This window comes from Hemiscyllium ocellatum, chromosome 20 (genome assembly GCF_020745735.1).
Source record: "Hemiscyllium ocellatum isolate sHemOce1 chromosome 20, sHemOce1.pat.X.cur, whole genome shotgun sequence".
Taxonomy (NCBI): domain Eukaryota; kingdom Metazoa; phylum Chordata; class Chondrichthyes; order Orectolobiformes; family Hemiscylliidae; genus Hemiscyllium; species Hemiscyllium ocellatum.
The window spans coordinates 27,104,823-27,119,948 of record NC_083420.1 but is presented as its reverse complement, the minus strand read 5'-3'; the positions used below and the strand labels follow the sequence as shown (position 1 = coordinate 27,119,948).

The following is a 15,126-nucleotide window of genomic DNA, read 5'->3' as shown; positions in this document are numbered from 1 at the left end:
GTATGTATGCTATATGAGTGCTTCCTTCCTCTCTTTTTAGAAGGGCACTGACTGGCCTGATGGAGGAGCTTAAACAACTCATTCAAACTGACACACAACATCTCCGTTGGCTGCTGTCTGTGATAATGCTTTGAAAGCTGCATATTGGAACTAACTGCATCCATTGTGCTCCGTCCCCTGTTAGGAAGCATATTCTTGTCATATTTTGGAGTTGGTCTTAAATTCAGGATGACCCGACTTCGGCAATTTGGCCTACTTCTTTGGAAGAATTATGTATTGCAAGTAAGTAAAATTTTACAACCAGTGGTACAGAGAAGAATCTGTGTGAGGATGTATGGATGCTTGAACTTTCATTCTAATAGCTAAACCCTCAAGCACTGCTCCTGTCTACTTCTGTAAGTAGCTGTAGCTGGATCTAGCTGGGTTTAAGCTGTCACAGACACTAGCTGAGATTTGTCTGGATGCGGTGCTGAGAGTCAGACAAGCTGACTTGTCCACGTATGAATCCATGAAGTTAACCTCATCAGTTTGGGACAAAATCCTATTAAACCTGACAGGAAGGCTGAGATTGCACCCTGACCTGATGTGAATCTTGATCTTTTGATGTAGTTCATGGTGTGTAATGTTTAATGCATATATCTATGCTGACAATGTACTGCTAAAAGAATTTTGTAATTGTTAGATTTACCAATCTTTTGTTTTACTGCAGAAACGCCAAGTAGTGGTTACCATCGTTGAGATAAGCCTGCCACTTCTATTTGCTATAATTCTTATAATTCTCAGACAGCGAGTTAATTCTGTGCAATATCCAAATGCAACCATATATCCTCCATTTTACATATATGATATTCCATATTTCCCCCAATACCCGACAACCAAATGGAGTTTGGCTTACATTCCCTCCAATGTGACTGCAGTGGAGACCATTGCAAAGCTGGTGAAAGACAGTCTGCGGAGGATCGTTAAAAGTAAGTTTCCAACATTCTCGTTCACTGTCCTTTTACTGGGAGCAATCAGGGATGCAATTCAGCTTTTATTCTGTTGGATTAGATGGTTAAGGAGCAAAAGGTTATGTTGTCCATCTAGCTGGTTTAAGGAGTTTGTTTTGTGCTGACATGACAATTTGTGAATCTCTTTACAATTTACTATTTGGGTTTTGAATTATCGATCACTTGCTTATTGATTAGTATCAAGCCACTGTATTAATCCACGATATTCATTAGCACTGAGATCAAGACAGCAACTCACTACAACCTTCTTAAGGACAGGTGGGAATGGCCATTGAACACTCGCCTTGTCAGCGCTGCTTGCATACCATTAAACAATATTTTTAAAAAACACAGGTTACAACATCTGGGCATGACACCCAATCTAATCCAAACCACCAAAAGTTAACCCTATGTAACTTGTGTTATGAATTAAGAACTAAAAACAGAAAAGTTGAAAATGCTTGGCTGTGATGAGAGAAATAGTTCATGTTTCAGATGCTGACATTTCATTAAAACTTAGTTAACCATAAACATTAAAACTGTTTCTCTCTGCACAGCTGCTGCCAAAACTGCTGAGTGTTTCCAATATTTTGCATTTTCATTCCAGATTTCCATCATCTGTGGTGTTTAGCTCATTGATTACAGACATTTTCTTTAATTTGCAGTTGTAGGTTTCCAAACAGAAGCTCAATTTAATGATTTTATAAGATCGGAAAATAAGTCGACCAAGAAAATTCTGGTAGCCCTTGTATTCGACCATGACTTTAAGCATCAAGATGAGCGTTTACCACTGCAGGTACGTGCTATGTAGTGAATCATTACCAAGGGCACATGCTGTATAGTGGATCCTTATCAATCTACATATGTGCTGTTTATTGAGTTTTCAACATTGTATGTACGCGATTTAGTGACAATTGTGTAAATTCTTTCTTTCCTGGCCAAAGATGCAAAGGTAACATTTTCCAATATCACTCTGTGTTTTAATGCTCCATACAAATTGAATTTGACTGCTGATGCTTTAGTGTATTTTTTGTATTCTGCTTTGATAGAAGTCAGATTTATTGCAGATGGGAGTTCATGTTGATATTTTCAGTCCCTGAAGCTATTAGGCATGAAGCTGGTTTACAGAACAAGCTTATTTTGGTGTGATGAGTTTAGTACTTTTTTAAAATAAATTCATTCATGGGTTTGGGTGTCGTAACAAGGCTCGTTTTTCATTGATCTTGGGAAGATCTTTAGTTGTCTTCTTAAACCTCTGTAGTAAATACACCCACAATGTTATCATTGAAGAGTTTTCAGGATTTTGACTTTGCCACAGTGAAAGAACTGTAATATAATTCCAATCTAGATAGTGTGTGACTTAGAGAGGAACTTGACAATAGTGATATCCTTTTATATATGCCACCTTTATTATTCTAAGTGATAGAGGTTGCAGATTTAGATTAATATGTTGAAGGTCGTTTGGTGAGTTGGTTTAGACTGTAAAGAAATATGGAGCCAAGTGATCTTAGAACTTAGAACATAGAACAATGCAGCACAGAATAGGCCTTTTGGCCCTCAATGTTGCGCCGACTTGTGAACTAATCTCAGCCCATCCCCCTACACTTTCTCATTTTCATCCATATGCTTATCCAAGGACTGTTTAAATGCCCCTAATGTAGCTGAGTTAACTACATTGGCAAGCAGGGCATTCCACACCCTTATCACTCTGAGTAAAGAACCTGCCTCTGACATCTGTCTTAAATCTATCACCCCTCAATTTGCAGCTGTGCCCCCCGTACAAGCTGACGTCATCATTCTAGGAAAAAAAATTCTCACTGTCCACTCTACCTAATCCTCCGATCATTTTGAGGCCCAATTTCCTCAGCCTTTCCTCATAAGACCTTTGCTCCAGACCAGGCAGCATCCTAGTAAATCTCTTCTGCACCTTTTTCTAATGCTTCCACATCCTTCCTGTAATGGAGCGACCAGAACTGTACACAGTATTCCAAGTGAGGCCGCACTAGTGTTTTGTACAGTTGCAGCATGACATCATGGCTCCGGAACTCAATCCCTCTACCAATAAAACCTAACACACCGTATGCCTTCTTAACAGCACTATCAACCTGGGTGGTAACTTTCAGAGATCTATGTACATGGACACCAAGATCCCTCTGCACATCCACACTGCCAAGAATCTTTTCATTGACAGTATTCTGTCTTCCTGTTATTCTTTCCAAACCTTACACTTATCTGTATTAAACTCCATTTCTCACCTCTCTGCCCAATCCTGCAGTTTATCAAGTCCCCCTGCAACCTGCAACATTGTTCTACACTCCACTGATTTTAGTGTCATCTGCAAACTTACTGGCCCATCCACCTATGCCTGCGTCCAAGTCATTTATAAAAATGACCAACAGCAGTGGTGCCAAAACAGATCCTTGTGGCACACCACTAGTAATCGGATTCCAGGCTGAATATTTTCCATCAACCACCACTCGCTGCCTTCTTACAGAAAACCAGTTTCTAAACCAAACTGCTAAATCACCCTCAATCCCATGCCTCCGCATTTTCTCCAATAGCCTACCATGTAGAACCTTATCAAAGGTTTTACTGAAATCCATGTACACCACAGCAACTGCCCTACCATCATCCACATGCTTGGTCACCTTCTCAAAAAACTCAATGAGATTTGTGAGACATGACCTGCCCTTAACAAAACCATTTTCATTATGTCCAATCAAATTGTTGCTTGCTAGATGATTATAAATCCTTTCTCTTATAATCATTTCCAAACTTTTTCCTACGACAGACATAAGGCTCATTGCACCATCCCTGCAGCCATGTGTTCAGCTGATATCTCTCCCTGTTCTTCGCCTCACTATCACGTGGCACGGATAACAAATCAGAGCTAATAGCTCATTGTTCCAACTCTCAGCTTCCACCCTAGCTCCCTGAAATCCTGCTTTACGTCCCTATCTCTCTTTCTACTTATGTCGTTGATACCTATGAGGACCACAATTTTGGGCTGGTCACCTTCTCCCTTCGGGACCCCAAAGACATGATCCGAGACATCACAGACCCTGGCACCTGGTAGGCAACACACCAACCGTGAGTCTCTTTCACTCCCAACAAACCTTCTATCTGAGCCTCTACTTATTGAGTCCCCAGTGACTAACACTCTCCTCCTTTTCCCCTTTCTGTGCAACAGGGACAGACTCTGTACCAGAGACCTGCACACCAATGCATGCCCCTGGTAAGTCATCTTTCCCAACAGTATCCAAAATGGCATACTTGATTTTAAGGGAAACGACCACAGGGGATCCCTGCAATGACCGTTTTCTCCCCCTTCTTACAGTTACCCAGCTTTCTTCGTGCCTGAGAGTAACTACTTCCCTGTAACTCTTATCTGTCACAGACTCTGCCTCCCAAATGATCTGAAGTTTATCAGCTCCTGCTCCAGTTCCAGTTCCCTAATGTGGTCTTGGAGGAGCGAGAGTTGGGTGCACCTCCTGCAGGTGTACTTTGATGGGACACTAATGGCATTCCTCACCTCAAACATCATGCAGGAAGAACATTCTGGCAGGTTGTTGTTGAGTAAGTCATTGACAAGGCCCTTAGCTGTGTCAAATCCCATTTTTTTTTGCTTTTCTGCATCCTCCCATAATACCAATTGGGTCCCCCTGGTCCTCACTTTCCATCCCACCAGCATCCACATCCAAAGGATCATAAGACACCACCACCGGGATGCAACTAATAGACACACAACTCACTCTCCTGCCTTGTCAGCATTTCACAGGGACAGTTCTATCTGGGACATCCTGGTCCACTTCTCCTCCATTCTCAACACTTCCCACGCACCTTACCATGCAATTGCATAAGGTGCAACATTTTCCTATTTCCTTCTCCCTCCTCATTATCAAGGCTTCAGACACACTTTCAGATGAAGTAAATTACCTACACTTCACTCAACCTACCCTACTGTATTCACTGCTCACAATGTGGTCTCCTCTACACTGGGAGAAGAAATGCATACTGAGTAACTGCATTGCAGAACACCTATGTTCTGTCTGCAAAAAATGACCCTGACTTTCCAGTTGCCTGCTACTTCAACACACCATGTTCCCATGCCAACATTTCTGTCTCAGGCCTACTGCAGTTTATCAAGACTCAGCATAAATTGGAAGCACAACATTTCACCTTTCACTTGGGGACCCTGCAGCCTTCAGAATTCCATATTGAGTTCAATAACATTAAACCATGAACATCTCCTTCTATGTCCTACCCCCACACCAAAGGCCCAGCCATGACAAGGTCAACTTTCGCAGCCAATCCATTTCCACCTACTCATTTTCTCTATTATTGGCTTTTCTCCTTCTCTGGCTAACTGTCAGCCATCCCTTTGTTTGCCTTTCTTTTGCTGTCTCTGGGCCCTGTGTACTTACTCTTCTTCCCCCCCCCCCCCCCCCCCCCCCGCCCCCCGACTCTTTGTCATCAGCATAAATACCAGCTTTTACTAGTTACTACCGGTTCTGAAGAAAGGTACTGAAATAACTCCATAGAGGCTGGGATCACGTCACCCTTTATTGACACATGGAAAGTCCTTGATTCTGGTATAGTCTCATCAGAATCAACTTCCGGAGTGTCAGGATGTCTAACACTCCTGTTTTTATCTTGTCAGCCAGCGCTCCTTGATTAGAGTTATTAATCTGGGCCAATTCGGGAACTCATGTTCTATAGCTCCATCTGAATGACCTCATTACAATCATAGCAGGTACTTGAAATGTTAACTGTGCTTTCTAACCACAAATGCTGCCAGACCAGCTGAGTTTCTCTCGCAATTTCTGTTTTTTATCTACAGTACTATTATTGGAATGCCCGAAATGTTGATATTCCTGAACCTCGGATGCTGCCTGAACTGCTATGTTTTTCCAGCACCACTCTACTCTAAATTCTGATCTCCTGCATCTGCAGTCCTCACTTTCACCTTGTTAACAAGTTGTTTGGAATCTTGATCTAGAACGAAAATGCTCTTGGTGATGGACATTTGATGCATGGACCCACCACTACCTGCAAGTTCCTTCCAGTCATGCAATATCTGTACTAATTTGGTGCTACAGCACTGTTCTTTCATAGTTGTTGACTTAAAATCTGTGTCCTCCTCCTTAATAGCACTGTGGGTGTTAGACTGCAGCATTCGTCACCACCACCTCAAGGTTAGTCAATAAATCCTGGCATTTTCCAATGCTCATATCCCATGCAAGAATAAAAAGAAACCTCTGTTAGCTAGGGTCTCTGTTTCTGAAAGTCAGGTTTACTCTGAGAGGATCACAGTGTACTTAACTGAAACCATGAGCTTATATTCGATCTAGTTCAGATGTATGCAGCAATGTCAATTTGTGCTGAAGTTGGGTGGATTGGTGGACATATGGACAATGTAACTTACCTGCAGAAACAGATGGAGGTTGATATGTATACCCAATTGGAATCCTACACTCACCTACATTGTTAACAATGGTAATCCATTGTTTTGGAATGTGACAAGTATAATTAGATTCAGTAACAGCAAACCATACCATAAACTTAGATGCACTCCACTCATTTCTTCTCAAGGGGTAGACAATGGCCTAGTGATATTGCTAACTATTAATTCAGAGGCCCAGGTATTGTCCTGGGGATTTGCCTTCAAATAGCGCCATGTCAGATATTGGAATTTGAATTCAATAATAATCTGGAAATAAGAGTCTTGCGATAACCATTGAACCATTTTCAATTTGTCAGAAAATGACACAAGTCAGTTCTGATATAGTGAGCTAGTTCCGTTCTCATGCAATCTTGCATCATAAGAAAATAGCGCAATAGCCACGCCATTTAAATTAATGGGGGCGGAATCATATTATAAGCAATACAGGTAAGGAAAGTTCGTGTTCTACAAATAATGGTCTAAATTCTTCAATCCCCTTAAAGCTAATTTGCATTGAAGAAAAAAGTGTTATATCAGAACCAACTGTATGCTTGTTCATTAATGTCCTCTAAGGAAGGAAATCTGCAATCCTTATCTGGTCTGGCCTACATGTGACTCCAGATCAACAGCAAAGTGCTTGACTCTTAACTGCCCTATGGGCAATTAGAGATGGTCAATAAATGTTGGCCTAACTAGTGACACCCACATCCCATAAATGACTAAAAAGAAAACTCACATTGTTTCTCTAATGTGTGGTGCTTTACATCATGGTGTTTGAACTGTGCAGTACAGGCTGCAGGATTTCCTTGTACTCATCTTTCTGACTTGCTGATTCGTTCTGAGACAGGAGATTTGGAGTGCCCTATTTTGAGTATTGCTTAATGTTAAATCAACATCTGATCAATACAAAATAATGGCAACCTTGCATGTGGACAGGGTGGGTATTCTGTTTTATCGTGTTGGTGAGAAAGAAAGGTCAGCCAGAATTCTTATGTAATTGGTGATTGTTGGTTCTTGTCTTTTTTAGGTAAACTACCACCTAAGGTTTAAGTACGGTCCTCTGAACGCACCCCTAGGAGAACTAAGCTCCTTCAATCCAAACCAAGATAAAGACTGGCACACGCGGTTCCTTTTCCCACTTTTCCAGGTGCCTGGGCCTCGTGAGCAGTACTTCAAGGATGGAGGCAGTCCAGGTGAGCTAACAGCACTGGCCCTTCTACAGCTTCATTCGTACAGGTGAGCAGGCCAGGTGGACAGAGAAGTTAAAATCTGGACACCCCTGTCCTGTGTTCTAATAACATCCATTGGTATAGGATGGGAGAGAAAATTTTTTAAAGTTTCATTCTACGAAGAGAAAGGCAAAGTGAGAGTTAAATTTTTTTGATGTGAGCAATGCGCCACACAGATTCTGCACCCTTAGCCAGAGTGGGTGTGGAGCTTCAGTTATCTGTTATTAAGCAAATTCTGGTTGTACTAACTTGTGTTTTTCTATTTCTGATGTTTGTCCAATGTTTTATATAATTCTCTCTTTGACAAGAGTTTAATATGCAACGGGGAAGATACTTAGTTCTCTTCAGATTTAGTTTTTGTGTTAAGTACTCCAGGACAGTCACAGTCACTGATGATCACACTTGCTGTTTCCGTGCCATCAAATTCACCTTGACGTTTCAGGCTGAGATTGACAGAACAAACTTCAGAATTTGAAACAAAAATAGAAATTGCTGGCAAAACTTCGCAGGTCTAGCAGTATCTGTAGGAAGAAAACAGAGTTAACGTTTTAAGCCCTGTCAGCAGTTTAAAAAGTAATAGATTTGCTGGTATTTATGCTCCTTCCTCCTCATCCATTCAAAGCTCCAAACATTCCAGGCGAAGCAGCAATTTACCTGCACTTCATTCACTGTAGTGTATTATGTTCACTGTTCACAGTGTGGTCTCCTCTACATTGGGCAGGCGAAATGCAGATTGTGTGACCACATTACAGAACACTATGTTCTGTCTACAAAAATGACCCCAAGCTTCCAGTTGCCTGTCACTTCAACACATCACCATGGTCCCATGCCAACATTTCTTTCGCAGACCTGCTGCAGTGTTCTAGTGAGCGCAAGCCAGAAGAACAACATCTCATTTCACGCTTGGACTCAATATTGAGTTCAATAACTTTACAGCCTGATTCCATCTTTCCATGTTTTTTACCCACCTCCACAACCTTGTTGTGGCGTGGTTTGCTTTTAGCACAAACATTCTCACTTCGAGATCGATTAACATATTATATGGATTGCTTACATTCTCTCCCACTCTTAGCTCTGATTATCTCATATTCAACTTTTCTGTCCTAGCCTGCTATGCATCATCTCCTTGCTTACCTACGCTTTTCATATTCCTCCCTCTCTAGGCTCCATCTTCAGCTATCAGCTCATTCTCCCCAACTCCTACCACCTGACCCCATCCAAATTCACCTTCAGCATAAATACCACTTTTTCCTTGCTGTTAATAAATGAAGAGTCACTGGATTTGAAATGTTAACTTTCTTTGCACAGGTACTGCCAGACCTACTGAATATACCAGCAATTTCTGTTTTTGCTTCAGATCTCTGTTCACACTTGTTTGTTTTATTTCAGTTTTTGAAATCTGTCTCCTGCAATGTTCCCCCACTTCCATTTTAGCCAAGTAAAATAACTTGCATTTCTAAGTGCTTCTCACAAACTCAGGTTATTGTAGGCTGATTTATGGTCAGTGAAGTCTTAATTTCATAATGTGGGAAAAAAAAGCCATGATTTTTGTATACTTTGTTTATTGCGGGTACCAGAATGTACCATGCCTTTCTTTCTCAATTTTTAAAGATTTTTTATGTTTGCTGAAATGGGAGACTTGGTTTAGTATCTCGGCTAAAGGATGGCGTCACCAAAAATGCAGCCTTGTCAGTACTGTGTTGGAGTAACACCCTGAATTACAGGTTCAAGTTGGACTTGAATTCACAACCTTCTTGGATATAAAAGTGTAACCCACTAAGTGTAGCTATTTCAAAATACCATGCACACACTTGTACAATACTTATACTTATAATACGTATCTGTTGTTATGTGCTTAATATTTATCACTGTTCAGTAACCAGGAAAGTAAACACCATAGAAACTCATTGACTCTTACAGAGTAGAAATTTCAGTGATCAAAAACACTGAGAACCTGCTTTTCTCTTGCCATTTTATCAACAAACACACAGGCTAAAGTCCACGGGTCCGTGCTGTGAGAATATAAATATTAAGATCACTTGATTCAATATTTATTTTTATATTCAGAAATACAATCACCCTCATCTGAATTCAGAATTTGCTGCATGTAGCTAACATTGTTATCATTTAACTATAGAATTGTATTAAAATGATAAATCATCTATGATTGTTGTTACCATAGTATGAATATAATGATTCATTACTGTATTCTGATAAAGTTGTAATATTTTGAGGAGGACATTGTGTTCAAGATTATTATTTAATTTTGTAATGTAATTTATGTACTTTTTTTGTGCTCTGGTTTTTCTAAGGATATTACCGTGAGGGTTTCCTAGCAACACAACTCGCAACAGACAAAGCCATTATCAAGTATCATGCTAGTAAAGAAGCAGCCAAACTGCTTTCAATATTTCAAGTAGAAATGCTGCGATTCCCCTTCCCCCCCTATACTGATGACATCTTCATTTTGGCAATCCAAACACAGCTTTCACTATTGGTCATGCTGAGTTTCACCTACACAGCCCTCAATGTTACCAAAGCAATTGTATTGGAAAAGGAAACCAAGCTAAAGGTAAATGGTGTGTGGGGGTGGGTGTGTGGGTGGGTGTGTTTGGATTGATCAGAACCTTTTCTTTGTTGAGTCTTGACGTGCTTATTAACTAATCACGACTTAAATATGTTGTGATGTTTTGATCTGTGATGGTTCATTGTTTTATTTCTTTCCAAGTGAAATGAAGGTATTGATTGAAGATGTGAGATGAGAGATGGGTGGGTTCTGATATCCTATGCCACTGTTTTTCCAGGAGTATATGAAGATGATGGGACTTAATAGCTGGTTGCACTGGTTGGCCTGGTTCTTCAAATTCCTCCTCTTTCTAATCACTTCAATATTTCTCATGACTGTGCTGTTTTGTGCAAAGGTATGTGTTTGTTTCAAGCATTTTTTTGTTCAAGAGTTTTACCATTTCCTTCATGCTCCAGTTGATATTTACAGCTTCCAGTCAGGGGCTCAGTGGGTTGCATTCATGCCTTTTGAGTCAGAAAGGTATGGGTTCAAATCCCAGTGCAGAGACTTGGGTATAAATTATAGGCTGACACTCTGCTTTGGTGCTGAAGTGCTGTTTAGAGGTGGTGTTTTTTGCATCAGGTGGAAGTAAAAAGTGCTGTTACGAGTTCAGTGACGAACAGAAAGTTTTCCCCAGTGTCGAGGCAAATATATATCTCATGACTATCCAGAGGTTTGTTTGTTGATCGCATTTCTGTTTGTGGGAGTTTGTTGTGTATAACTGGGTGTCACTTGACCTGCATTCAATTGTGACTACATTTCAAAAGCACCTGACTAACTGTAAAGTGCTTAAAGGACATTCTGGTTTTTTTTATCATTCACTGGCTAGGCCAGCATTTATTGCCCATTCCTAATTGCATCAGAGGGCAGTGAGAGTCAACCACATTACTGTGGGTCCAGAGTTACATTACAGCCTGACCAGTTAAGGATGACAGTTTCCTTCCCTGAAGGACATTAGTAAACCAGATGTGTTTTTCCTGATAATCGACAATAATTTCATGGTCATCACTAGCATGTTAATTCAAGATTCTTATTGAACTCAAATTCCACTATCTGCCATGGCAAGATTTAAACCTGGGTCCCCAGACCATTAGCTGTGTCTCCGGATTAACAGTGAATCAATCACCTCCTATTTACTAAAGATGTAATATAAATGCAAGTCCATTGCTACAATGTTGAAGTTCCTTGCCATTGGGAGTCTGAATTTGGTCTGTGATGGTATTCTCTAACATTTATGACATATTCGGGGCGGCACGGTGGCTCGGTGGTTAGCACTGCTGCCTCACAGCACCAGGGTCCCAGGTTCAATTCCAGCCTCAGGCGACTGTCTTGTGTGGGTTTCCTCCCACTGTCCAAAGATGGGCAGTTTAGGTGAATTGGCCATTCTAAATTGCCCATAGTGTTAGGTGCATTAGTCAGAGGGAAATGGTTCTGGGTGGATTACTCTTCGGAGGGTCAGTGTGGACTTGTTGGGCTGAAGGGCCTGTTTCCACACTGTAGGGAATCTAATCTAATCTAATATTATCCCATATTATGATATTTATTGCTGATTCCCTCTGTAAGTTTAGTGTACTCATTGTCCCTTACTCCTGCATCCTGTAGTAGAATTTTTAACTTGTAACAAGGTGGATGGGTAAACTGATGTGATTTTAATTAGCCTTTGTTTCTTTAAATTCCGATGTCCCTATACCAACAACATGTGCATATTATTTTGATTAAAGTTGTTAGGTCTCTTTAAAGGAATACAAACATCCACATTTTGTAAACTGTAAATCCACTGACTTCCCAAAACTAATTGCCTTGCCATGTCCTATGCCCAGTTTTATTTAAACTTTTTTCAAAGATTTTCTGCGCAACAGTAAGGATATTTTTCTTGACACTGCATGTGTGCTGACAAAATGATTTACTCCAGCTGTTTTACAGGGAAACATTTTGACATCCCCAAATTTGAAGGAATTATAACTCTCAAATTCCTAAAACTTTTTTCAGTCCTTATTGTTTACGGATTTGGATAACATTTTAACCAATCCACTGCACACACTCTGCATGGGCATTCACTGACCAACATGCAAAACTGAATGAAACTGCAGCCACAACCGGCAATACTGGACTGAAGTTTCTTGTAACTAGTATATAGAGGAACCTCGATTGTCTGAATGAGATGGGTAGGCACTATTCCATTCGGATAATTGATTATTCAGTTAATTGATTCAATGCCTCTCCTCTGGGGCTCGGAGTTTTCTGAAGTTTTATTTTTCCTTGCTCTGCCTGCCTTGCTCCCACTCTCTGTCTCTGGGTCTGTTTCTGAGCTGAGACACACCTGTGTGTTAGGGACCTGCTGAAGCCTTCTGCTTCACGCAACTGGCGCCCCTCCCAGCAAACCCTCATCAGTTCAATGGGATTGACACGGCAAGCACTTGCTAAGTCTGCTCCCCGTTCAGGAGACTAGGCAGCAACACACTGCGCATGAAACTCTGCCCCAACCCTGTCGAGCCCCGCCCCATCCATCCCCCAACCCTGTCCCCTCCAACCCCGTCCACCCCCCCCATCTGTCCCACAACCCCGACTGCCCCCACCCACTGACTGTGCCCCCATCCAACCTGGCCACCCTGCCAACACCCGCCCACCCCTCACTCCCTCTCCTGGGCAGCTGGACTGGACAAGAATAGGAAGACTGCTCCTGTGTTTGGGAGTGTGTCTCAAAATAGCACACGCATGCACGCGCACACACACACACAGACACACAACTTTTACTGCAAATTTATGGCAGGTTCCACCTTTGCCCTGTCCAGGACAATCTCGGAGAGATTATCTGGGGAAGGGGGTTTAGGGTACACCCATGTGTAAAACTCCAGGGAAAGTATGGGGTGAGAGAGAGAGTGAGAGAGAGAGAGATGCCTAGGCTCCCACCAATGTCGAAGACTGTTCTCAGCAGCATTTCAGTAAGCCAAGTTAACTTTTAATCATTGTAAACAAAAGACGTGAATAGTGTTAGAAACGCCTTTTTGATGTAACGTTTCTATCCAACCTGATCAGGTGTATCCTAGAACTCTGGGAAGCTAGGGAAGTGATTGCTGGGCCTCTTGCTGAAATATTTGGATTATCGATAGTCACAGGTGAGGTGCTGGAAGACTGGAGGTTGGCTAATGTGGTGCCACTGTTAAGAAGGGAACTATAGACCAGTGAGCCTGACATCAGTGGTGAGCAAGTTATTGGAGAGAGACAGGATATACATGTATTTGGAAAGGCAAGGACTGATTAGAGATAGTAAACATGGCTCTGTGCATGGGAAATCATATCTCACAAACTTGATTGAGTTTTATGAAGAAGTAACGAAGAGGATTGATGAGGGCAGAGCAGTAGATGTGATCTATACGGACTTCAGTAAGGCGTTTGACACCCCATGAGAGACTGGTTAGCAAGGTTAGATCTTATGGAATACAGGGAGAACTAGCCATTTTGATGCTGAACTAGCTCAAAGGTAGAAGACAGAGGGTTGGTGGTGGAGGATTGTTTTTCAGACTGGAGGCCTGTGATCAGTAGAGTGCCACAAGGATCGATGCTGGTCCACTACTTTTCATCATTTATATAAATGATTTGGATGTGAGCATAGGAGGTATAGTTAGTAAGTTTGTAGATAACACCAAAATTGGAGGTGTAGTAGACAGCGAAGAAGGTTCCCTCAGATTACAAAGGGATCTTGATGAGATGGGTCAATGGGCTGAGAAGTGGTAGATGGAGTTTTACTTTACATAAATGCGAGGTGCCGCATTTTGGGAAAGCAAATCTTCGCAGGATGCATACACTTAATGGTAAGATCCTCAGGAGTGCTGCTGAACAAAGAGATCTTAGAGTGCAGGTTCATAGCTCCTTGTAAGTGGAGTTGCAGGTAGGTAGGATAGTGAAGAAGTCATTGGTATGCTTTCGTTTATTAGTCAGAGTATTGAGTACAGGAGTTGGGAGGTCATGTTGCGGCTGTACAGGACATTGGTTAGGCCACTGTTGGAATATTGCGTGCAATTCTGGTCTCCTTCCTATTGGAAAGATGTTGTGAAACGTGAAAGGGTTCAGGAAAGATTTACAAGGATGTTGCCAGGGTTAGACGATTTGAGCTAGAGGGAGAGGTTGAATAGCCTGGAGCTTTTTTCCCTGGAGCATCAGAGGTTGAGGGGTGATCTTATAGAGTTCACAAAGTCATGAGGGGCATGGATAGGATAAATAGACAAAGTCTTTTCTTTGAGTTCGCGGAGTCCAGAACTAGAGGGCATAGGTTTAGGGTGAGAGGGGAAAGATATAAAAGAGACCTACAGGGCAACCTTTTCACACAGAGGGTGGTACGTATATGGAATGAGCTGCCAGAGGAAGTGGTGGAGGCTGGTACAATTGCAACATTTAAGAGGCATTTGGATGTGTGTATGAATAGGAAGGGTTTAGAGGGATATGGGCCATGTGCTGGCAGGTGGGACTAGATTGGGTTGGGATATCTGGTCGGCATGGACGGGTTGGACTGAAGGGTCTGTTTCCGTGCTGTACATCTCTATGACTCTATGACCTTGAGATGTTCTTCGTATAAATGATATTCGGATAATCAAGGTTCCACTGTAATTCCCTCCATCTGATCAGTATCACCATTATCTCTAATGTCAAACATTCAGTATTATGTGTAATTTTGAAAGGATCATTATTCCATTTCAGATAAATATTGTATAATCATATTTCAAGTCACACCTAAAGCATACATTGACCAAATACAAACATTCCTGGTGCTGCACTCTGCTGTTCCAAATATCTGGGCAGTCACTCTGTCTTCACTGCTCTTAGTTATGACTCTCCTTTTGGCTTGTAATTGCCAATCTTGCATCACTGCTACAACTGAATCCTCCATTATTAATGTTACTA

At 41.6% G+C, this 15,126-nt stretch overlaps 1 protein-coding gene across 2 annotated transcripts in view; it reads left to right on the top strand.

Moving 5' to 3' along the window:
* The window catches only part of abca3b (ATP-binding cassette, sub-family A (ABC1), member 3b), a 117,158-nt gene that overhangs the window by 12,139 nt on the left and 89,893 nt on the right, over positions 1–15,126 (top strand). For both annotated transcript variants that reach the window (XM_060840689.1, XM_060840688.1), the window contains exons 2-7: positions 41–282; positions 710–968; positions 1,655–1,785; positions 7,460–7,625; positions 9,974–10,233; positions 10,466–10,582. In XM_060840689.1, coding sequence (XP_060696672.1) covers positions 229–282; positions 710–968; positions 1,655–1,785; positions 7,460–7,625; positions 9,974–10,233; positions 10,466–10,582 — 987 coding nt within the window. In that variant the 5' untranslated portion in view covers positions 41–228. The remainder of the gene's footprint in view (positions 1–40; positions 283–709; positions 969–1,654; positions 1,786–7,459; positions 7,626–9,973; positions 10,234–10,465; positions 10,583–15,126) is intronic.